Source organism: Gossypium hirsutum, chromosome A13 (assembly GCF_007990345.1).
Source record: "Gossypium hirsutum isolate 1008001.06 chromosome A13, Gossypium_hirsutum_v2.1, whole genome shotgun sequence".
In the NCBI taxonomy this organism is placed as follows: domain Eukaryota; kingdom Viridiplantae; phylum Streptophyta; class Magnoliopsida; order Malvales; family Malvaceae; genus Gossypium; species Gossypium hirsutum.
In genome coordinates, this window is record NC_053436.1 from 90,887,532 (window position 1) to 90,909,843 (window position 22,312).

The window sequence follows — 22,312 nt, forward strand, 5'->3', positions numbered from 1 at the left end:
AAGGATTTGGAGTTGATATTAGAAGGATGTCCTTGGAATTTTTTAAGACAATTGATTAGTTTTAATAGTTTAACTCATCCCATTAAAAAAGTAAAATTCGACTTGTATGTTCGCCTTACTGGCTTAAGATTGGTCGTGTCCTTCGGAGTGTGACAAGAAAGATTTGATGCATACGGTTGGCACCATTTTTGGAGGACTTATTCAACCGGAGAAAAAATGTGAGTTTTGTCATTTAAAAATTCAGTTACATGCGTAAATTCCTTTAAGGAGAGTGATTTTTATCTCTACTGCTATACAAGAAAAAGTTTGGCTTTCCTTCAAATATGAGAATTTGTCAATTTTTTGTTTTGGGTGAGGCCGTTTGGGTCATGGACTTAAGGAATACACTAAAATTTCATCTGAGGCACGAGAAAAAGGGGAGGATGAACAACCATACTCAATTGCGCTAAAAGCAGAGTCCAACTTGTTAGGTAAAGAAAGCAAAAAAATTAGTTTTTTCACAAAGAAATCAATGAAATAGTGTTATTACTTGGGTGAAGATGCTGTGACTAGCGTTGGTAAGTCACTGGTTAAAGAGGTGCCAGAATTTGCTCAGCATATGGAGAAGAAATTAGAATCAGTGATGACTTCTAATTTTTTTGGAATCTAATAATGTGCGTCATACTTTTGGGGATTCAATTGCTAATTTTCATCCTCAATTTAATGCCACTGATTTAGATGTGATGGGGGGAAAAGTTAATGCCAAATTGATGTAGTAAATAATGTGGAAAAAGAGAGATTTTAAGTGGGCCCGCTGGTTCTTAGGAAATGAAAGTTTATTTTTAAAAAATAGTTGGAAAAAGATGGCTAAAACAGGGATTTTTTTATATGAATATTGAAGGAATGGTGATGGGTAAAAGAAAGTGTGACACAAAGTTAATGGATAAGTTGGATAAACCCATGGGTCATGAGGGGGTATTAAAAGGTTCAAGTTGGACTTTGGGAATTGTGATGTTTCTATTTTATCAAATTTGTCAAATTTTATTTTAGAGAACACTGATGTTCTACTTGAACAAGGATAAGCGGTTGCTAATAGTAAGTTGACCGGGAGCAATGGAAATGATAAGCTTGAATGTCTACGGATTGGGGAATTTGCGGGCTATTAGAAGATTTCAACATATGTTGAAGATTTACAATCCCCAATTGTCTTCTTAATGGAGACAAAATTGACTGGAAATCAAATGGATAAGGTTCGCAGGAAATGCGATTTTAATAATGGCATAAATGTGGATACTGGTGGTATAAGAGGTAGATTAAGTCTAGCATTAACGGTAATGATTTAGTGCAGCTAAGAATCTTCTCGAAGAATCATATAGATATCGGTATAATGATGGATTATGGGGATAAGAGTTGGTGTTTTATAGGTTTTTATGGGCCTTCGGATGTGCGACATAGAGAGGAAGGGTGAGAGTTGCTTAGAAATTTAGGGAGAAACCAACATTCTCCCTCGATGGTTTGTGGGGATTTCAACGAAATTCTTTACTCATTTGAAAAAAAAAAGTTGGGATGCTAAGAGATGAGAGAAGAATGGAGAATTTTGTAAGGGTATTAGAAGACTGTCAAATAATAGACGTTGGTTTCTCTAGAGCTCGTTTCACTTGGGAGAGGGGGAATTTACCTGAAATGAATATTCGTGAAGGATTGGATCGTGGAGTGGCCAATGCAGAGTGGTTGGATTATTTTCCTAATTTTTCAATTCAACATTTATCACATTCCATTTCTGATCATTGCCCATTGTTAATTAAAACTGATAAAGAGAATCTATGTGATAATTGAAAAATTTTTAGATTTGAGTTTTGGTGGATGCTAAAGGAGTCTTTGAAAAGGAAATAAAACGAATTTGGAAGGGTAGCTCAGATACAATACTAGAAAAGTTGGTGGAGGTAGCAACGAGTCTAACTATTTGGGGAAGAAAAATTAAACGGGAAAGAGCAGAAGTTTCAAAGAGTCTGATTAATAAACTAGAACACCTTATGAAAAGCGAAAGAGATGATGTAACATTGCGAAAATAATAGATTAAAAAATTCATTTGAATATAGAAATGGATAAAGATGAGGCATACTATGAGCAAATAGCTTGAGAAATTTCGATGTGGTTGGGGGGTAAAAACACCAAAATTTTCCATAGCTTTGCCTCTCAAAGGAGGCACACAAATCGCATCCACAGACTATAAAATAAGGATGGGGAGGTGGCTTCAACAGAAAAAAATGTGGAAAGTTTTGCAAGAGCCTATTTTAATGACCTGATTGCTTCAATGGGGTAGGAAATTTGGATCAGATTTTGTCCAGAGTAAAGAGGATCATTACAACCATTATGAATCAAGTGCTTATGTGTAGTTACATATATGATGAGGTGGTAGGTACGCTGAAAGGCATGGGTCCGAAGTTTTTTTTAGAAAGTTTGGAATATTGTTGGGGAGGAGGTTAGCTCATTTTGTCTGAGTGTGGTAAACGGAGGTATGTCTTTGGATTCCATTAATATCACAAATATAGTGCTCATAGAAAAAATTGCTCAACCGACGGCTTTGAATAATTTTAGGCCAATAAGTCTTTGCACAATTTTATATAAAATTATTTCAAAAGCAGTGGCAACTAGGTTCCAACAAGTCTTGGATTTTTTATTGATGAGTCCCAAAGTACTTTTTTCCTGAGGCGTATGATTACCGATAATGTTCTTTTAGGTTTTAAAGTTCTTCATGCTTTGAAGCAAAAAAGAGTAGGTGGAATAGGTTCGTTGACACTTAAATTGGACATGAGCAAGGCGTACGATAGGGTTGAAAGAGGCTTTTTACAATAGATGATGCTAAAAATGGGCTTTGATAGTGGCTGAGTGAATTTTATCATAAAATGCATCATTCTGTTTCGTATTCAATTGTGCTAAATAGGAAAGAAGGTCAGAGATTTAAACCATTTAGAAGACTGAGACAGGGAGATTCTCTAAGTCCATATTTGTTTTTGATTTGTAGTGAAGAATTGTCTTCTTTAATAAGATTGGCGATACAAGATGGTTCTTTAAAATAAGCTAAGGTTTGTCGATGAGTACTAGTGATATCCCATCTTTTATTTTCCGATGATTGTATTCTCTTTGGAGAGTCGTCAGAGAGAGGGGTAAATGTGCTTAAAAACATTTTGAAACAGTATGAGGAAGCTTTAGGCCAATGTGTGAATTTTGATCAGTTAACGACTTTTAATAGTACGAACACTCTACCTAGAAACAATGATTTGGTGACTCAGATTCTTAATATTTGTAGTTTGGCTACTCTGGAAAAATACTTGCGCCTTCCTAATATGGTAGGCAATAGGAAAAAACTATGTTCCAATTGCTTAAAGACGGGTTAATGAGCAAAATTGAGTGCTGGAGCACAAGGTAGTTATCTCAAGGCAGAAAAGAGATCTTCATTAAATCTATTTTATAGTTTGTTCCTGTTTATGAAATGTCCTATTTTTTGCTCCCAAAATCTCTCTGTTAAGAAATAGAGAGCACTATTGCCAAATTCTGGTGGCAAAAAGGGCATGAAAGGCGTGGTATACATTGAAGTGAATAGCAAAATTTCTGTGAATTGAAAATAAATAGAGGTATGGGTTTTAGATCTTTATCACATTTTAATTTGTCATTACTTGCTAAACAAGGTTCGAGGCTTTTGAATTTTCCAGATTCATTATTAACCAATACTTTAAAAGCAAAATATTATCCCAATTCGGATTTTCTATAGTCAGAGTTAGGGAATATTCTTTCATATACCTGGAAAAGCGTTTGGTCCACCAAGGGTATACTTCAAGAAGGGATGTGATGGAGAGTTGGCACTGGTACAAACATTCCAGTTAGAGACTCTTCTTAGGTACCTAGTTCGGTTGATTTCAGAATTGCAAGAAATGATAGTATTTCAAATACGTTGATGGTGGCAGATTTCATCTATGAAGATTCAAGGCAGTAGAAAATGGACATAATAGAAAATACCTTTAACGAGGTAGATGCCAATAAGATCATGTCTATCCCTCTAACGAAGACCCTACATACTGATTTTTTAGTCTTACGAGGTGAACCCACTGGTGTTTTTTCTGTTCGTAGTGCTTACAAATAGATATTACAGAAATCTACTAGTTCGAAACAATTACTAGCCTATGCAAATTACAATTAATTTTACAAAAAAGGTATGTGATTTATATTTGCCTTCCAAATTAAAATTTACAAAATAGAGGTGCTAAAAAAATTAGCCTTAGTTTTAGTAATCTTCACTACAAAAGATTGGTGAGTAGTGTTGCATGCCCAAAATGTAGAGAGATGGTTGAGTCTAGATAGCATATATTCAAAGACTGCGCTGCGAAAAAAGACATATGGCAATGGATAAACCGTGCATGGTCAATTGATCTAAAAAGAACAAGATTCCTTGAGTGGATTACCTGGCTCTTTGTTAATAATCCTACTCGATAGTGTTGTCTTATTGCATGTGCGATTTGGGCGCTGTAGACTGATAGAAATAAATAGGTTCATGAACGAAAAAGAAGGTCAGGGGTTGAACTTGCTAGATTCTTGAAGGATTACGTTACAGAGTTGGATAGGCTAAAGAATGCCTTGCCTAGGCCAACTTTGAGGCAAAATAGCTGGAAACTGCTAGTAGATCCATTGGTCAGAATCAATGTAGATGTTACATATAGAAAATTGAAAAACAAGTCTTGTTTAGGCATAGTGATAATGGATTTTTGATGAAGTGTAGTGGGTTCAAGAACAGTGCTAAATGAAAATATACCTTCTCTGTTTGCAGTTGAAGCGCTAGCGTGAGCACAAGGGAGCCAGTTGGGTCTATATAGGGGGCTATAGACTGTGAGATAGAAGGAGATTCATTAACAATTATTAGAAAATTGTAGATGAAAATAGAAGATAAATCATAAATTCATGCTATCATCTAAGTTTGTCTTTGTTTACAAAGAAGTTTCAGATCTGTCATTTCAAGCATGGGTTTAGGGCTGTGAACAAAGTAGCACACCTGTTGGCTACAGAAGGAATTAAGAGAGGAGAATAATGGGATATGAGATATACAATACCTGAAAAAGTAGCAATGTAGCAATAGAAGTGCCGAAGGATTGTCAAAGGTTCTTAGCTTCCAGGACTGGAGAAGATTGGATCTGCAAGATGGGAATCAGAGAAGATTGGGAGACGAGGGAGAGGTAGATAAAAGGGTGAAAACATTTTAGATGGGTGTTTTTATTACTGTTCTTTCTAAAAAAAAAATTTAAGAGTCGAGGCATTTTATTAATTGTTGCTGCAGTTGGGTAAAAGATTCTAGAGCACACTCCTTTGGTTGGTTGTTGGATTGGGCCTAGTCTATTGGATTTATGTTATTGTTTTGTTTGTTGAATTGTATACTGTTTTAGTTTGGTTTGGTTTTCTAATAATAATATCCAATAGCTTTTATCGAAAAAATTAATCACTTTAATATTAAATTAATATAATATTTATCAAGACAAATATTAGATTTAATTTAATATTAAGATAATCACTTTAATATTAAATTAATAAAATAATATTAAGAAGATAAGTATTAAATTAAATTTAATATTGAACTATTAAAATAATATTGTTTTTGGAATAATTAATCTGAAATCGAATTCTCTGGTAGAGTTCTAGTAGGAGTGTAACTCTTCCATTGCTCAACCATTGACAACCAACCACCGTTGGCCATCGGGATCCACTGTCGCAACCGTTGGCACCGACGTGTCCGATGCTGCAGATGCAACACCCTTACGACACCCAGAGCCGATTCGACTGTTGCCGGTTTGGTTTGGGTCAGTGATGACCCAACCAGTTCGACCTAGCCATCAGTTGGACCATTAACCCAGTTTCACACAATGGGCCCAGTTTAACTGGTTTTTGGGGTCTTAGTATCAGTTTTGGGATCTCGGGCCCAATTTACGATCTTAATTTTTATTGACTCGTTCAAAGAATTCTTATACTTTACACTCACTGAAAACTTACTCTTTACGCCTTACTTCGTTAGACATTATTTGAACATCAGGGTTTCATCAGACGAGATGTTACAAATTAACTCTCAAGTCATTTCCATACTTAGTAAGAAACCATATTCTTTTTCAAATGTAACTCATTTCTATAACTATATCATTTCCAACCATTTTTTGTTCATTTGATTTAACAGACAATTCATTTCTAGTTTCAACAAACTAGTAAAGGGATCGATCAGACTTATATAATTAGACTCAAATGATTTATAATTAAGTTTCAACTTTTCGCCTATTAATTATATAAAATCATTTAGTCATGAAGTCATTCCACTATAGTATCGTGATTGAGCTCTTTCTAATAACATATCATTGCCAAAGCTACTCAATCAATGCTCGTCCAATAATCTATTCATAAGTGTGTTACCCTCATAGAATATCCTTAATTTCTTTAGGATAAATCTACTCTCCCAATATGATCATATTTTATTTCACGGCAATCATTATATTTTCCTTCATAAAAAGTCAATTACTATTAAGTAATTAAGTCATTCCTCACAAAGACGAATGACATGTGACCATGTTTACTTTTCATCTATCATGTAATACCAATGAGAGGATATCATTTACCCATGTATTGGGCTATAAACTCATTTATTGTAAATGATGTTATATACTGTAGAAGTCGTATACCCAATGCACCAGCTTTCAGTTCCTTACTTATTCAATGTTCAATACAAAACATCTCCCCAATTTGACCTGATAGACAACATATTAGTCTTTCGATCGATTTGCTCATTTCCGATTAGACTAAGGACATGTTTAGGTTCATTTATTAATATAAGTTGTCTATCCGTATTACGATCTAACCATGTAATACCACATAGTATTAGTTAACCATTAGACAACTAGTGAGCTAATATTTCTTTCCATTTTGCTTTGCATGCAAAAACCATTGAGGGCAATGTACAAAGAGTATTAATGTAATTCATGAATAATTTTAGTAAACCAATCTGTTCGAAAAATTACAAGTATACAAATGAATATACTACACTTAGGGCACCAGATACAACATATGCCATTTCATAATCAGAATAAGTCTTTTCTCCTTAAGCTTGGTGTTGATTTGATTATTGAGTCGAGCTCTTTTTGGATCTGAGTTCTACAAAAGAGGTATAAAGTTCATGATGCTCTTCCTAACCAGCTTCATCGTGCTAAGTGTTCATATGTTTGGAAATCATTGGCAAAGATCCAGGACTCTTTAAAAGATAATATTTGTTGGGATGTGGAAGATGGTAAAAATGTGAAGTTTTGGGTTGATTCGTGGGTTCTTGAGTTGGACCCGCTTGTGAATTTTAGTTTACCACCAATTCTGAACATTAAAGCAACTGTTAGTGAGATGGTGACTCTAAATGGCAACTATTCATGGCATAAATTCTTGAGGTACTTAAGCAACAAGAATTTATTGAGAATGGTAGTTGTACTTGTTCCAAATTCAAGTGCTAAGTGAGACATACTTGCTTGGAGATGGTCCTATCATGGTATATTTTTAGTTGTAGAATCTATGCTACGTTTTCAAAGTCTAGTTGGGGGCTGAAAGAGATTAAATTGTAAATTACATGGAGGTTGAATGTTTCTTATAGTTAATTTTTTTCTCTAATTAGTTCTCAAGGACCGAATATGGACAAATCAGGAAAGAACAAAAAGGGGGCTACCTGTCGATGCTAGTTGTGGTATTTGTCTGTTGCATGATGAGTCATTGATGCATGTTTGAAAGGATGGCGTGATTGCTAAAGCTATTTGGAATCGGGTGATACCTTTGGAACTATAGGGTGCGTTCTTTTCAATACCAACTGAGCAATGGATTTTGTTCAATGTTCTAAATCAGTTTTGTTTGATTTCTGATGTGATCAATTGAGAAATTATGTTTAGTATAATTTGTTAGAAGATTTGGAAGAATCGTTGTAATACTTTTTTAAAGGGTGTTAGACATTGTGCGGACGAGATCATGATGCAATGTTGGGCATGGGCAAGGCATCTAAAGCAAGCCTGATTTGCAATAGACATAAGATAACAACAAGAATCGGGGGTTGACAGATGGACAATACCTCCTACGAGCTAGGTGAAGATTAACTTAGATGATGATGTCCGTCAATATTCTAGTTGAGCTGCAGAGAGAAGCATTTTTTGAGACCATGATAGGAATTGGCTCATAAGATGTACGAGGGATTTGGGGGTTTGGTTGGTTAGGCATGTGGAGCTATGGGGAGTACTGGATGGTTTGAACCTTGGTTGGGACCTGGGGTATAGGAAGTTTTACCTGGAGTGTGATAATGAGGAAGTTACTAAGGCCTTAATGGTGTTACCTTAAATGCTAGTGGTTTGACATTGATTTGCGCCATTAGCAGTTTACTAGAACAAGCTTGAGAGGTTCACATAGCTCACATTCTCAAAGTGTTAAATGAGGTGAGATTACATGGCCAAGTTACAAGCAATAGATAAGTTCTAGTTCTGTACGTTTTTATGCCCACTTGTTACTATTGAGACTAGCTAATTGCATAAGAAGTTGGAAGCATTATCCATATCTTATCAAGCTTTCATGGTAATTATGTTTGACTTATTATTTTAAGATTTTGTTTTGTAAAATTTATTTTATTGATCTTCTTATTAATTTTGATTGAAATTTGCACATTTATATACCTTAAAATTAATAAATATGAATCTACTGTTTTTTCATAATTTTGAATTGCATAAAATATCATTGCGTATTCATACAATGACCAAATGATAAATGTATTTTATGTGAATATATCATGCATATATTTTGATATGTTGAGAATATTTGGTTATATTTACTCTTTCCATGTAGTGTCCAACAATTACAAAATCTTTTTGAGAAGGTGCATATTTATGTATATATTTATTTGTATTTTAATGTTTAGGAAAGTTATTTCATTTTGATCTTGATTGAAGTATATTTGTTATATTACGTTACAGGGATAAAATTCCCCAATATTTTTCTATTGTATAAAGGTATGGTGTTATTGCTAAGGATCTAAATCAATTGTTTAATTTTAGTTGCAAATGTTTTACATATAAATTTATTAAATCATCTTTACATGCATCTATTATGTAGTTGTTAAAATTTTAAATCATTACTTTAAAAGTAGTTTATTGATTTAGATCAAATTTGCAAATTATTATTTTTTAAAAAAAAAGTTATTTAAATAATTATATATGGCAAATGAAGTTAATGTGCAATTATTTGTAATATGGTTATTTTATATTAAATTTTATACATAGATGTCATTACTAATGGTCTAAATCACTGTTTGTCAATAGCCACAAGCTTGATTTAGATAATATTAATAATTATTTAAAATAAATTTTTCTTTAAATAATTATATATGGAAAATAATATTATACGAAATTATTTAAGATATATAAATGTAACGAGGTTTTGCACATTTATTTTTTTGTATAGAGATATGAAAAAACAATATTACTTTTTAAAAGTAAGTATTTTTGGTAATTAGTGATTGATAGCATTTTAGTAAAATGTTTAAACTTAAATTAAATTTATGTTACACCTATGATGCATGTGAATTTTATTTTATAATAAACATATTTATTAGAAATTCAGGTAAAGCTTAAATGATGCTTTAGTTATAATGACAAAGTTAAAAGTTTATCATGCACGTCTCTTAAATGCAAACCTTACCATAGTATTATTTTATTTTAAAAATATGTAAAGATAAAAAAATCCATGTATTACTATTTACTATTTTTGTTTTAAAAATAATTTTAGTAATTTCTCAATTGAATTAGTGCCTGATTGTTTCGTGACTCTAACTCAATAAAGGGTTTAATATAAGTACCAAAAATTCTACTACATAAGTGTATGTGTGAAAATCAAGCTTAAAATAATCAAACAATAAATAATTAAGCATAATGTTTGAAACTAATAATAACACATATACAATTTAAATCCCAAAAAATATATAAAATTTATATTTTTTTATGAATATAATTTATTTTAAATATAAAAAGATAATTTAATAAAATTTTGAATTGAAGTAATATTATTGATATATGGACAGATAAAATAATGACCATAACTCCAAAACCTTGAAAAAATGTATAGATTATAAGCTTAGGGCTCATGCGAATCTCACAGCACCGAATCAAAGTGATTTATTCATTCATCCACATGTAACCTTAATATTGTGATTATGCTTAATATCTAAAACTGTGACTTGGTCGCTCGTGTGCATAAATAGATATAAAAAATGAAAACCCTTTTCTTCCCATCCCATCCCTTTCCCTCACCCGCCGCCTTGAAGTTTAAGTTAAATATATATTTGCATTGTTGAAGCGCATTGAGCATAAACAGAGGGAGGCAGCTTTTCCTGATTTTGATTCTCTTATCCACATTCCCTCCTTTCCATTTCTCATTCCCATACTGCGAAATTTATCGTAAACACCGTCACCTGTCGTTGTTTCTTTTGATTTTCATTTTGTTTTCGTTTTCGATTTCGATTTAGAGGCTGCCCTTTGGCTTAGGCCTTGGATTTGGCTTTGGACTTTGGTTTTATCACAGCAAGACCAAAGCTTGCTTTTTTGCTTTTTTTTTTACTGCTATAAATAACCACTGTCTTGGCTCCTCCACTTTTTAATTTTGTTTCAAAGAAGGCATTTCTCAAGGAAAAGAAAAAAAATATGAAGTACGTGCTGGTTACTGGAGGCGTTGTTAGCGGTCTGGGGAAAGGGGTAACCGCTAGCAGTATCGGTCTTCTCCTTAAATCATGCGGCTTTCGCGTCACTTCCATTAAGATTGGTACTTATTTCTTCTTCTACGTTGAAATCCCAATGCTTTCGCCTATAGAATAAACCCTTTTGTTTTAATACCATCTGCAGATCCTTATCTCAACACTGATGCCGGTACAATGTCCCCTTTTGAGCATGGCGAGGTTTTTGTCCTCGATGATGGAGGCGAGGTAATCTTTTTTTTTTCTTTTTTTTTTATCATCAAATGCTGTTGATGATGCAAATTAAACCCTGTTCTGCATTTGAAGGTGGACTTAGACCTTGGAAACTATGAGCGGTTTCTTGACATTACGTTAACGCGTGACAATAATATAACAACAGGAAAGATTTATCAGGTCTATTCTCATCTTTTTTTTCTCTTTCAATTCAAGATTTCTAACTTCTGAAAGTCTCTTATCACTCACATGCCTTTGATTTTGACAGTATGTTATTAACAAGGAGAGAAAGGGAGATTATCTTGGAAAGACTGTTCAGGTCTGTTTTAGAGGTTATGGTATTTTTTCAAGAAAGCTTCCCAACATGTTTTATACTTTAAATTTCCTAATTTTGTTTTCCTTCTTTGCTTTAGGTTGTTCCTCACATTACAGATGCGATACAAGAGTGGATAGAACGTGCAGCATTGATACCAGTAGATGGGAAGGAAGGTCCTGCCGATATTTGTGTCATTGAATTAGGTGGAACAATAGGTACATTCACTTCAAGATTGTGTCTTTGTTGCGTTTCTTTTTTATTTTTTCTTTTTGTTATGTTTCTTACTTGCAACTTTTCTTGGTCCAGGGGACATTGAATCTATGCCATTTATTGAGGCACTTGGGCAATTCTCCTACCGCGTAGGTAAGACTATTCTGTTATGCATCCTTATCTAACCGGTTTATACTAATTCTTTTGAATGATCTGCTGGTGGGATTTACTTTGTGTTTCTCGTCTTAGGCACTGGCAATTTCTGTTTGGTTCATGTCAGCCTTGTGCCCGTTCTCAACGTTGTTGGTGAACAGGTATTTCTTGATGCTTTATCTTTTACATGAAATGAACTTCTCTGTTTTGACGTGTCATTATTTCTAATTATCATTATTACCAAATCGAATAACAGAAAACAAAACCTACCCAGCATAGTGTTCGTGGACTTAGAGGACTTGGCTTGACACCAAATATTCTTGCTTGTCGCAGTACAATGGTTCTACTCTCATTTCTCTTTTTCGAATGTATTTTCCAGTGCTGATTTGGCATTTCTTAATTCACTCACCTTTTTTTTTTTTTGTGCAATAGGCGCTTGATGAAAATGTCAAGGAAAAGCTCTCTCGGTTTTGCCATGTGCCGGTAATGCAACATAAAGCTCTTTGTCTGCTTTTTGTCCATCTCTGAAATCAGTAATTACTGTTATTAAGCAATATGACCTATTTTCAGGCAGAAAATATTGTCACACTCTATGACGTTCCAAATATTTGGCACATTCCTTTACTACTAAGGGTAAGTAGTTCACTTTTTGAGTATTTGTAGTCTACCATCTTAGGACAAAACTAGAACTGACAATATCTATTTACTAATTCATTTGTTTATTTTTCTGGTCATGAATAGGATCAAAAGGCACATGAAGCACTCTTGAAAGAACTGAACCTCCTAGGGTTTGTCCAATGAACTCTCTAATCCACCCTGCATTCATATCTTTTCCTTCTGATTGCATGATCTATCTCAAATTCGTCTATGTTCTCTTTATGTTTTGGCTATGATGAGGACACTTATTCATTTTGCCACCTCTGGATCTAGTTTTCTGGTACATATATTTACACTTGTATGAATTGCAGGATTGCAAGGAAACCTGACTTAACAGAGTGGACTGCTAGGACCAAAGTTTATGACATTCTTCATGATCCTGTGGGTGCAAAGCATCAGTAAATTGTTATCTGCATCTATTTGCATATGGTGAAAATCATAACGCATTTGCATTCTTTTACATTGCAGGTTAAAATTGCCATGGTTGGAAAATATGTTGGGCTTAAAGATTCTTACCTTTCTGTTTTGAAGGTGAAAGCTTTGTTTGTTCTGAAAAATATGAAAAGCTCCATCCTTTGTGGTTGTTGTTCATTTATTTATTTCTGCCCCTTCTACCAAGTCATTTCAGCTAGTGCTGCTTACTCTACTCTTACAATGCTTCCCTACAGAATCCTAGTTGGGAAGAGCAAATAGGCATGCAGTGAAATTGGTTTCTAATTTTTTCGGTTCACTGTGATAGGCACTTTTGCATGCATCTGTTCGCTGCCGCAAGAAGCTAGTTGTCGAGTGGGTTGAAGCAAGTCATCTTGAAGATATTACTGCTAAAGAGGTCAGTTTTGATTGTAATACTTCCCTACCACTTTTAACTTGTAGTACTTATATACTCACAATGTCTATAAATTACCACCTTACAGGATCCTGACACTTACAAAGCAGCATGGAATCGTTTGAAGGTTTTTCTCACCACAATTTTTAACTTGAATGATTTATTTTAAATTTGTGTTTATATCCTTCAGTTTCTCTTGAGCTATTTCCTCGGAAAGAACCTCTGAAAGGTCTTTTACTGTAGGGTGCTGATGGTATCTTGGTTCCCGGAGGTTTTGGTGATAGGGGAGTGCAAGGGAAAATTCTTGCTGCGAAGTATGCTCGTGAAAGCAAAGTTCCTTTCCTGGGCATCTGCCTTGGGATGCAAATAGCTGTAGTAGAGTATGCACGTTCGGTTCTTGGCCTGTATGATGCAAATACTGAAGAGTTTGATCCTCAAACCTCAAATCCTTGTGTCATATTTATGCCAGAGGTTTATAAACATATTATTTTTGAAAAAAAAAAAAACCCTTGTCTAGTACCATTAAGTATATTATGTATTGTTTGTTTTATTTCACAGGGTTCTAAAACTCATATGGGAGGAACAATGCGTCTGGGATCAAGGAGGACTTACTTCAAGGTTCCTGACTGCAAATCTGCCAAGTTGTAAGAACGTGGCTCTCTTAAGCTTAATGCTTATATGTGAAGTTACAAACTTAATGAAATTTTTAGGTTTATATTCTATGCATCATATCTTTTTCTTAATAGCTGTTTATTCTAGGTATGGTGATGCAACCTTTGTTGATGAACGGCATCGGCATAGATATGAGGTAGTCTACTCATGCATGGGAATTGCAATTTATATGTGAGTGGAAGACTGTTTATTTTTAAGTTCTTAAGAATGATGTTCATCCTTTTGTAGGTCAATCCTGATATGATATCACAACTTGAAGCAGCTGGTCTATCATTTGTTGGCAGAGATGAAAGTGGTAGGCGGATGGAGGTAATTTACATACAAGAGTAGCATAGTTTATCTATATGAAAGCCCATACTTCCCTGGCTCTACATTTTCACTGATTGTTACTTTTGAATTTAGTGCTTGATGTTTATGAGCATTGTATGTTGGCTGCGCAGATTGTAGAACTACCAAGTCATCCATATTTTATTGGTGTTCAGTTCCATCCTGAATTCAAGTCCAGGCCGGGAAAACCATCTGCACTTTTCTCAGGTACTTATCCACAATTTTGTAATATCTGGAATAAAGGGTTTACGGTGATTGTAGCATAATTGCATTTGGTATTTAAGCTTATTTCATCTTTATGTGTTGTGCCTCCACTTGCTTAATGCTGCATTTTCTCCACAGTCCACTAGAACAGTTAGCTAAATTTAGGGGTGCTACTGCATGTAGGACATTTGGGTCATTTTGTAATGTGCAACAATTGAAGGTGATGTGCTGTTTTCGTTCTTGTTGCTCCTGATTCTCATTCAATACAAAAATATTTCCTCCATATTTTGAAGTATTGCATATTTGTTAGTTGTGCCATAAATGAGCTCAGTTAGAATGCCAAAGCAGCAAAAGTGCATCTTGCTGCTGCATTGGAATCTGTAACCTGGAGAATTAGTTGCCTAGATTGCTGACAGTTTGCCTGGATTAATTCTGAATAATATGTTAGGTAGGTGATTGACTTCAATGCAGTTGACGTCTGTGATCTGCATTGAAGTGCATAACACGATTGGAGAATTTGTTGTTGGGTTGTGATTATGTCATGTCTCTATCATGTACGAATATCGCTTATACTAATGCTTGGCAGTAGGATATTTCTCTTTCACAAAGGAACACCTAAAAATCACCTGTTCAACTTTGGCAGTCAAAAGGTCACCATATAATTTTTGTAAATCTCCAGGGCTTATCGCTGCATCATGTGGGCAAATGGACTTGCTTTTAAACAAATCTGATCATTTGAGCAATGGAATGGCAAATGGGATAAATGGGAAAGCAACTTCCAAGCCCCGGGCAAACGGAAACTGTTTCAAGTCATCCAACGGATCATTAAATGGTGTATACAGCAATGGTAATGGTGTCCACCATTAAGGAAGCTGGATAGAACTCTTCTGGTTATGGGTTTAAGTGTGCGTCTCCAAGAGCTTTACATGGACAACGTTTTTTATTATGGGTTTAAGTTTCCCCAAGAGTTTTTCAATAGAACTTGGGCGTGTCTGTACAGTGGTTGAGTACAAGTAGGGTTTAGCAATTGAGAAACATACTTTTTTCCAGGGAGTTGTTGGGTTTTTGGTGTTTGATGAAACGGATATATATATATCATTATATGCAACAGGAGGTTAGAGAATATGGACAAGAGGTGTCCAAAGTTGAACTTAATATCCTCTGTTTGCTAGGATTTTGGCTTTAATTCATTTAGATTGTAAGAAGAGAATGCTCTATCAACAATTGAAGACCTAGCATTCCTCTGCAACTATACACAAGCCTTTGTGTTTGCAGTAGAAGAAACTGCATGATGATGAAGATGCTGATGATGTTGCATTTTAGATTAGAGAAATTGGAATCTCTCTTATATTATTCTAGGTTGATCTTTCATTCAAACTGATTTGAGTTTTGAGTTTTATGATATATGTATTGCAGTTTCATATCAAGCCTACTTCTGGATTTTATTCTCTGATATAAAGACAAATATTATCATCATTGTTATGGAGTTAAAATTGATCATGATATCGGATCCAAATCTTCAATAACAAAACTTGTGCTTGCTTTGAGTTTCAATATTTGATTACGAATTATTTGGATTTTATATTTGAGTCCAATTTTGTTTTGTTAAGCTATCTCTTTTAACGTATTCAATTTGTAAATTTAGGTCTCACGTGAACTTGAATCAAATTAGTCAATCTCACTGGATGAAGAGGTTACAAATACAAATACAAATACATAAATAGAATATCATATTATGAAGTCGTTCATGGCAAATTCGTGTTGCCAACCAGACATTAGTTTGTTGAGTATCACAAAGAGATTAATTAGTTGTAGATTATTCATACGTGCAAGGCGAAAACCAACATAATGGTTGTTTATAAAAAACACAACATTAAATGGTAATCAAAAGGAAGGAAAGGTAACTGTGATATAGGAAAAACTGAGGGTAGGAAATGTATAGGCAACTACTCTGCCATAAATATTATTTAACCAGAAATTTCCGATTTCATAAAAGCCGAGGATTAAACGGTGAACCATTCAAAAAATCCTGAAATACTTGAATTAGCTAATGGGTTTGTTTGTTGTTTATTATCTCTCACAATTCGTTTATTCTTTTAATCCCTCAAATCTCTCTCCCCATTACCAAAACAATCATAATTAATTAAACTCCCTTATTTTTTCCCCATTAGATAGATCTGTACATCTATGATGGGTGTTGGTGCCGCTGCTCCTCCATTTTCATTTCCGACCAAAATCTTGTTAGCCTGCTGTGTCCTAGACTTCTTTAATTTAATTTATGCTAACTAAATTCCCTTCCTTCTGGTCAGTCCTCCATTTCACCCTTCCTTTTGTTTTCTCCCTTTTTTATACAAAAAAAAATATACTAATTATTTGTCATGTTCTTTGAAGATCTTGTCTTTACATTACATGCATGGATCATGTTTTACGTGCCTACCATAATCTTAGAAAACGTGTTTAACCGATCAAAACATGCATGCAATTGCAAAACATGATTTGTGTGTGTGTTTTTTTAATGTGTTGATCAGGAGTCGTTCGAGTTTCTAATTGGTACATGTCGTCAAAAATTAACAAAACCCTCAACTCTGACAATACCGAGGTAGCGTATGCGTAACTGTTTGGTACAATCTTTTTCTTTCTTTTTTCTTTTTCTTAATTTTAATGGTGTTGTTGATATGTGATGAAGTCGAGCCATATGTCATCGGGAGCAGCAACAGATTCACAACATTCCAAGAAAAAGAACAGCTTAGCTTGCAATCCACCACCTCAAGACCAAAGGAAAGTGGAAGGGATGGGTAAAAACAGTTCCAGTGGTGCATCACATCATGGACATGGGTCCAAAGTGAATGAAAACGTGTCATCTAACCACCACTATGCCCCAAAAATGATGGATCCTGTTAAGATGCCCAATACCCCATCAGATGCTGACTTTCACAGCTCCTGGGCCAAAACCAACGATGCAAGAAATGCCAATCATCAAGGGAGTAGGAACAGCAATCGCAGTGACAGCATGGAGAGCACCACCGCGCCGCTTAGGCCGCATACCGGGGGTGATGTACGGTGGGATGCAATTAATTCTGTGAGTGCCAAAGGTCCTATTGGTCTGAGCAACTTTAGGCTTCTGAAGCGCATTGGATATGGAGACATAGGGAGCGTGTACCTGGTTGAACTTAGAGGAACCAATGCGTATTTCGCAATGAAAGTGATGGACAAGGCATCCCTGGCAAGCAGGAACAAGTTGCTGAGGGCCCAAACGGAACGAGAGATTCTTGGCCTTCTTGACCACCCTTTCTTGCCAACTCTCTATTCCTACTTTGAGACTGAAAAATTCTATTGTCTGGTGATGGAATTCTGCAGTGGGGGCAATCTTCATTCCCTCCGCCAAAAGCAACCCAACAAGCATTTCACCGAGGAAGCTGCAAGGTTCATATCGATTTAGTTGGAGTTGTAGGCCATTGATTTGGAGATTCAGCTTAATTAATGCTTGATTTGGGTTTTGCAGGTTCTTTGCATCAGAGGTGTTGCTGGCACTGGAGTATTTGCATATGCTAGGTATAGTATACAGGGATTTGAAGCCAGAAAACGTGTTGGTAAGAGATGAAGGCCATATAATGCTCTCAGATTTCGACTTATCGCTCCGTTGCTCCGTTAGTCCGACACTGGTGAAATCCTCATCCAGTCATCAAGCGAGCAACGGCGGCGGCTCCACCGGTGGCATCTTGGACAACGAGCACGTCCCCGCGCATGGCTGCATGCAGCCATCCACATTCTTCCCCCGCATCTTGCCTGGCAAAAAGAATCGCAAATCCAAATCAGATTTCGGTCTCTTCGTGGGAGGCTCCATGCCGGAGTTAATGGCGGAACCCACCAACGTCCGATCCATGTCCTTCGTCGGAACACACGAATATTTAGCACCGGAAATCATCCGGGGCGAGGGTCACGGCAGCGCAGTCGACTGGTGGACCTTCGGGATCTTCTTGTACGAACTCCTGCACGGGACGACCCCATTCAAGGGCCAAGGGAACCGAGCCACTCTGTTCAACGTAGTAGGGCAGCCATTGAGATTTCCGGAAACTCCACAAGTAAGCTTCGTGGCTCGCGACCTTATACGAGGTCTATTGGTTAAGGAACCCAGCAAACGAATCGCATGCAAAAGGGGAGCAACGGAGATAAAGCAGCACCCATTCTTCGAAGGGGTGAACTGGGCACTGGTGAGGAGCGCAATGCCGCCGCACGTGCCGGAACCGGTGGATTTTTCGCTGTTGTCTGCAAAGGAAGAGAAGAGGAATCATCATCTTCAACATGAACTTGGAGATCCTGGAGCTCCTCAAAAAGCCAATTCCTCTGACTATGTACAATTTGAGTACTTTTAGCACCACATTTCTCCCATTAATTCACTGCTGCAAATTGATTCATATGAGATGAATTTCAATATATAATTATAATTAACTATAATTATAAGTATGATAATTACTACTATATAGTCTTATACGTATACAGATTGTTGTATGCTTAGTAGGGTTGGAGTTTTTGTTTCAAGCTCTCCTGTCATTATTACTAGAAATGTGTAAAATTTTTCACATTTTTAACATGTATCTCTTTATATTTCTTTTAAAAATTATCTCGAAATATTAGAAATTGCGCCTTTCTATTTTATTTTCTTTTGTGAACTTGTATTATATTTGAAATTAAATATGATTTAACAACCACGTGTATATTTAATGACATATTATCATTGTATGGATAATAAATAGCGATACGAAACATTTTATTCTTGATAAAATAAAATACAATAAATGACAGACTAAACCCGAAACTCCATATAAACCAAAGCTTCCATTGGAAGCAATTTTACCCATTCATTACAGCGTATTTAAACAACTTTTTAACTCCAATTTCATCACAATTGTTGTTTGGATAATATATCAATTGCTGAATGTACTGCTGCACCTTTTATCCGATACAACACAACACTTTTTTTCCCACATTTTGCAAATGTAAATCATATAAATCTATTCTACTTTTGGGTTTTGACCAATTTTATTACAGTATAATAAACTAGGAAATAATTTTGTTAAAACATCATTAGATAACAAGTAAATAATATATATTGATATTTTAATTTAGTAAAAATAATATTTTTTTATATTTAATTATGTAACTATCATTCAAATAATATAAAAATATGTATCTTCAAGGAATGGAGTCTGCGACAGGACTCTGGTTGTAAGAACTCCTAGGCGGGCCCCTAAAAAGGTGAATGTAATATCCCTAAAACTCCCCAAGTCAAAAATAGTGCTAATACAAGATGACAAGTGTTAGAATTTTCGAAAGAAAAAAAAAATTATTAGCATTAGTAGAGAAAGCAGTTGGATACTAGAAGAAATTGAAAAGGCTTGTGCATTGAGAGCAAAATGGAAAATTATTAGTGTTAGCATGAGTTCTGATTATGTATTTGATGTATTCATGAAGTAGAAAAAGAGAAGGAATGATGAAAGTGTTAGAAAGAGAGGTATGTACATCAAGGATCTTACCTTACTCAATTAAAGTATGTGTGATTTTTATTTAAATTGTTATACTAAAATTCTTAAGATTGAACTCTATATATATGTGTGTGGAAATATTAATATTTATTATGAAATTAATTAGAAAGATGTGGATATATGAGCTTTGTTTTAACAACAAAGTAAATAGACTAAGTGAAGTGAAAATTAAAGTAAAAAAGATTAATTGTAAAGTGTACAAAAGTTTGTGTGAAATGAAATAATATGATAAAGTACTTAAATGATGAGTTAAGTGCTAGTAAGATTGATATAAAGTGATATTGAAAAGATACAATAGTGATTATTGAATTAAATGACATTAAAGACTAAATTGTACAGTATTCAAAAGTAATTAAGTGTACTAAAACTTTGAAATAACATATTTAAGTGTAGTGATTTATGGAAGTGAAGTGAATTTCAAAGTGAGAATATAATGATTATTGAAAAGGGACTAAATTGCACAATATGCAAAAAAAAGTTAGAATTAAGATAAATTTATGTTCTGATGTGGGAAATGAAGTATTATGAGATAGTGCGTTATATATTTCATGTGTAAATGAAGCATAATTATAGTGCTTATTGAATTTTTATAATAAGGATTGAATTGAAAAGAATTAAAAAATATATAAGTTTTATTCTAAAATGTAAAAGTGAAGCTAATTTCGATATATTTTCCCAAGTAGACAAGATGCAAATTAGTGGGATATAGATGACATGCCATTAGAAAACATTCAACACTTTCTGTTCTAATAATGCACTTCATTGCCACTCTGTTATGATAAAGCACTTCGGTGTTGTTCTATTCTAATATTGCACTTCGGTGCCACTCTATTCTATTACTGCACCTAAGTGCAACTTTTTATCTTTGTAATGATCAATATGACAAGTTTACGTGAAAGTAAAAGGAGATGATAGTGAATTAAACTATATTGAATAATATATAATTATAAGTTTTAATTTTAGTAAATTCTAAACTTATGTTAAATAATATTAATGTACATTATTTATACTTGTTTAACATGTAAGTAAATACTCGAAGTAAAGTTTTATTGAGGATTAGGCTCTTCACATCTCAAGGACTTGGATATAAGTATGAAATCTTCAAAACTTTGGTTTAGGTTAATGGCATGCACATAGGTGAGCAATAGCATAAGAAAGGGGATGTTTAGTTGTACTTACACTTGTGTTTTAGTATTTAGAATGGGTAAATGCAAGGTATTACATGATTTAGGGGGTTTTGGTTAATACTTGGACTGATTATGAGTAAATTTGGTATGGTTTAGAAGTGTTTGGAGCAAAACTTTCACTTCCTTTGTCTTAGGTCTCAAGACATGCGAAATATGTCTCGAGACATAAAAAATTTGAACCTAAAAATTTATAGTAGCAATGCCACATCTCAAGACATATTGGACTTTGTCTCAAGACAAAAGCTCTATTGTCTCGAGACCTACACCCTATTGTCTCGAGACAAGGCAACTTCAGACCTAAATTTCTACTGTGCCATGGAAATGTCTTGAGACATGAAGGCCATGGTCTCAAGACATACAAACTTGTAAGGCAAAATTTTTAATTAGGTGATATGAGATCCAAAACAAATTTACATGCAATTAATCTTTCTTATTAGTCAAATTATGTTCCTAAAAGCATAATAAAGACTTGAAATCATTTGTAAAAGTCCAATTTAAAAGTAATTGAATTTGTAAATGAATGTTCAATGTTAAATGTAACATTCGTTGCTTGAGTTTACTTGAGTAAAGGGTGTTACATTGTTTTAATATCAGAGCCTAGAAATTTTTATTCTAGGATCAAGAATGAGTCTAAAATTACATGCCATATAGAATATATTGATGTGATGAGATTTGACACCAATGTTAGAAGTATTGATAATGTGAAAATAAGAATCATTCCTGAAGAGATAATGATTTTAAATTAATTTGTGGTGACATAAGTGAAGCATAGATAACTGATATATATATAGATAAATATTGAAACTTGATAGTGAACATCTTATGAAAATTTATTCTCTGTTATAGATGGTGGAAGAAATGACTGTAAATTTGATATTGCCTAACGTGATAACAACCCCAAAATAGAGAGAAGAAGTTGATAGGATGATGAGAAAAGTGCAAGATTATATAATGAAACCTGAAGAAGACATTGCTTAACACCTTATTACTGTAAATTGAAAGATGCGGTAAGTGATATGGAAAAGTCATGAATTGATTAGAAAGAATAAAGTACAATACTTGACCTTTAGAGGGATACTAGTAGAATATGAAAAAAAAATAATTTTGGACCAACTTTGGGAGACATTGACATCGCGAACATATTGGAATCTAGTTATGCGTTATATGAATTATATAATCTTTTATGGAGCAAAGAAAATGGTAGGACTAAGTGTAGGTTTGCAAAAACTTGTTAGGAAACAA

At 34.4% G+C, this 22,312-nt stretch overlaps 2 protein-coding genes and 1 long non-coding RNA gene across 7 annotated transcripts; 2 read left to right on the forward strand and 1 right to left on the reverse strand.

Annotated features, from left to right (window-relative positions):
- Positions 1–4,007: 4,007 nt before the first annotated feature.
- LOC121212466 (uncharacterized) lies at positions 4,008–5,275 on the reverse strand. Of its 5 annotated transcripts, XR_005907686.1 has the most exons (4): positions 5,082–5,274; positions 4,787–4,858; positions 4,440–4,647; positions 4,008–4,352 (listed from the first exon to the last, which is right to left on the reverse strand). It is a non-coding gene; the product is annotated as an uncharacterized lncRNA (long non-coding RNA). The 5 variants fall into 5 exon arrangements; XR_005907683.1 differs by having other exon boundaries at positions 4,440–4,858; XR_005907684.1 differs by having other exon boundaries at positions 4,008–4,357; positions 4,440–4,858.
- Positions 5,276–10,227: 4,952 nt separating this feature from the next.
- On the forward strand, positions 10,228–15,894 carry LOC107893545 (CTP synthase). The gene is made up of 21 exons (XM_016818577.2): positions 10,228–10,830; positions 10,911–10,990; positions 11,069–11,155; positions 11,244–11,294; positions 11,389–11,506; positions 11,598–11,654; positions 11,751–11,815; positions 11,911–11,994; positions 12,087–12,137; positions 12,225–12,287; positions 12,396–12,442; positions 12,623–12,692; positions 12,780–12,842; positions 13,051–13,140; positions 13,226–13,264; positions 13,381–13,608; positions 13,696–13,781; positions 13,897–13,945; positions 14,038–14,118; positions 14,250–14,343; positions 15,020–15,894. The coding sequence occupies exons 1-21, from the start codon at positions 10,713–10,715 to the stop codon at positions 15,205–15,207; spliced, it is 1,809 nt and encodes a 602-aa protein (XP_016674066.1). The 5' UTR covers positions 10,228–10,712; the 3' UTR covers positions 15,208–15,894.
- A 436-nt stretch (positions 15,895–16,330) lies between these two features.
- Positions 16,331–18,996, forward strand: LOC107893546 (serine/threonine-protein kinase RHS3). Its single transcript, XM_016818578.2, has 4 exons — positions 16,331–16,644; positions 16,869–16,939; positions 17,027–17,763; positions 17,843–18,996. The coding sequence occupies exons 2-4, from the start codon at positions 16,895–16,897 to the stop codon at positions 18,711–18,713; spliced, it is 1,653 nt and encodes a 550-aa protein (XP_016674067.1). The 5' UTR covers positions 16,331–16,644; positions 16,869–16,894; the 3' UTR covers positions 18,714–18,996.
- The last annotated feature ends 3,316 nt before the right edge of the window (positions 18,997–22,312 follow it).

Excerpts from the sequence above, each read along its gene's own strand:
- LOC107893546 (XM_016818578.2), top strand. The coding sequence starts at position 16,895 with ATGTCGTCAAAAATTAACAAAACCCTCAACTCTGACAATACCGAG. Across the intron at positions 16,940-17,026 it reads TCAACTCTGACAATACCGAG|TCGAGCCATATGTCATCGGG; the intron begins GTAGCGTATGCG and ends TATGTGATGAAG. Across the intron at positions 17,764-17,842 it reads TTCACCGAGGAAGCTGCAAG|GTTCTTTGCATCAGAGGTGT; the intron begins GTTCATATCGAT and ends TGGGTTTTGCAG.
- LOC107893545 (XM_016818577.2), top strand. The coding sequence starts at position 10,713 with ATGAAGTACGTGCTGGTTACTGGAGGCGTTGTTAGCGGTCTGGGGAAA. Across the intron at positions 10,991-11,068 it reads TCCTCGATGATGGAGGCGAG|GTGGACTTAGACCTTGGAAA; the intron begins GTAATCTTTTTT and ends CTGCATTTGAAG. Across the intron at positions 11,655-11,750 it reads GCAATTCTCCTACCGCGTAG|GCACTGGCAATTTCTGTTTG; the intron begins GTAAGACTATTC and ends TTCTCGTCTTAG.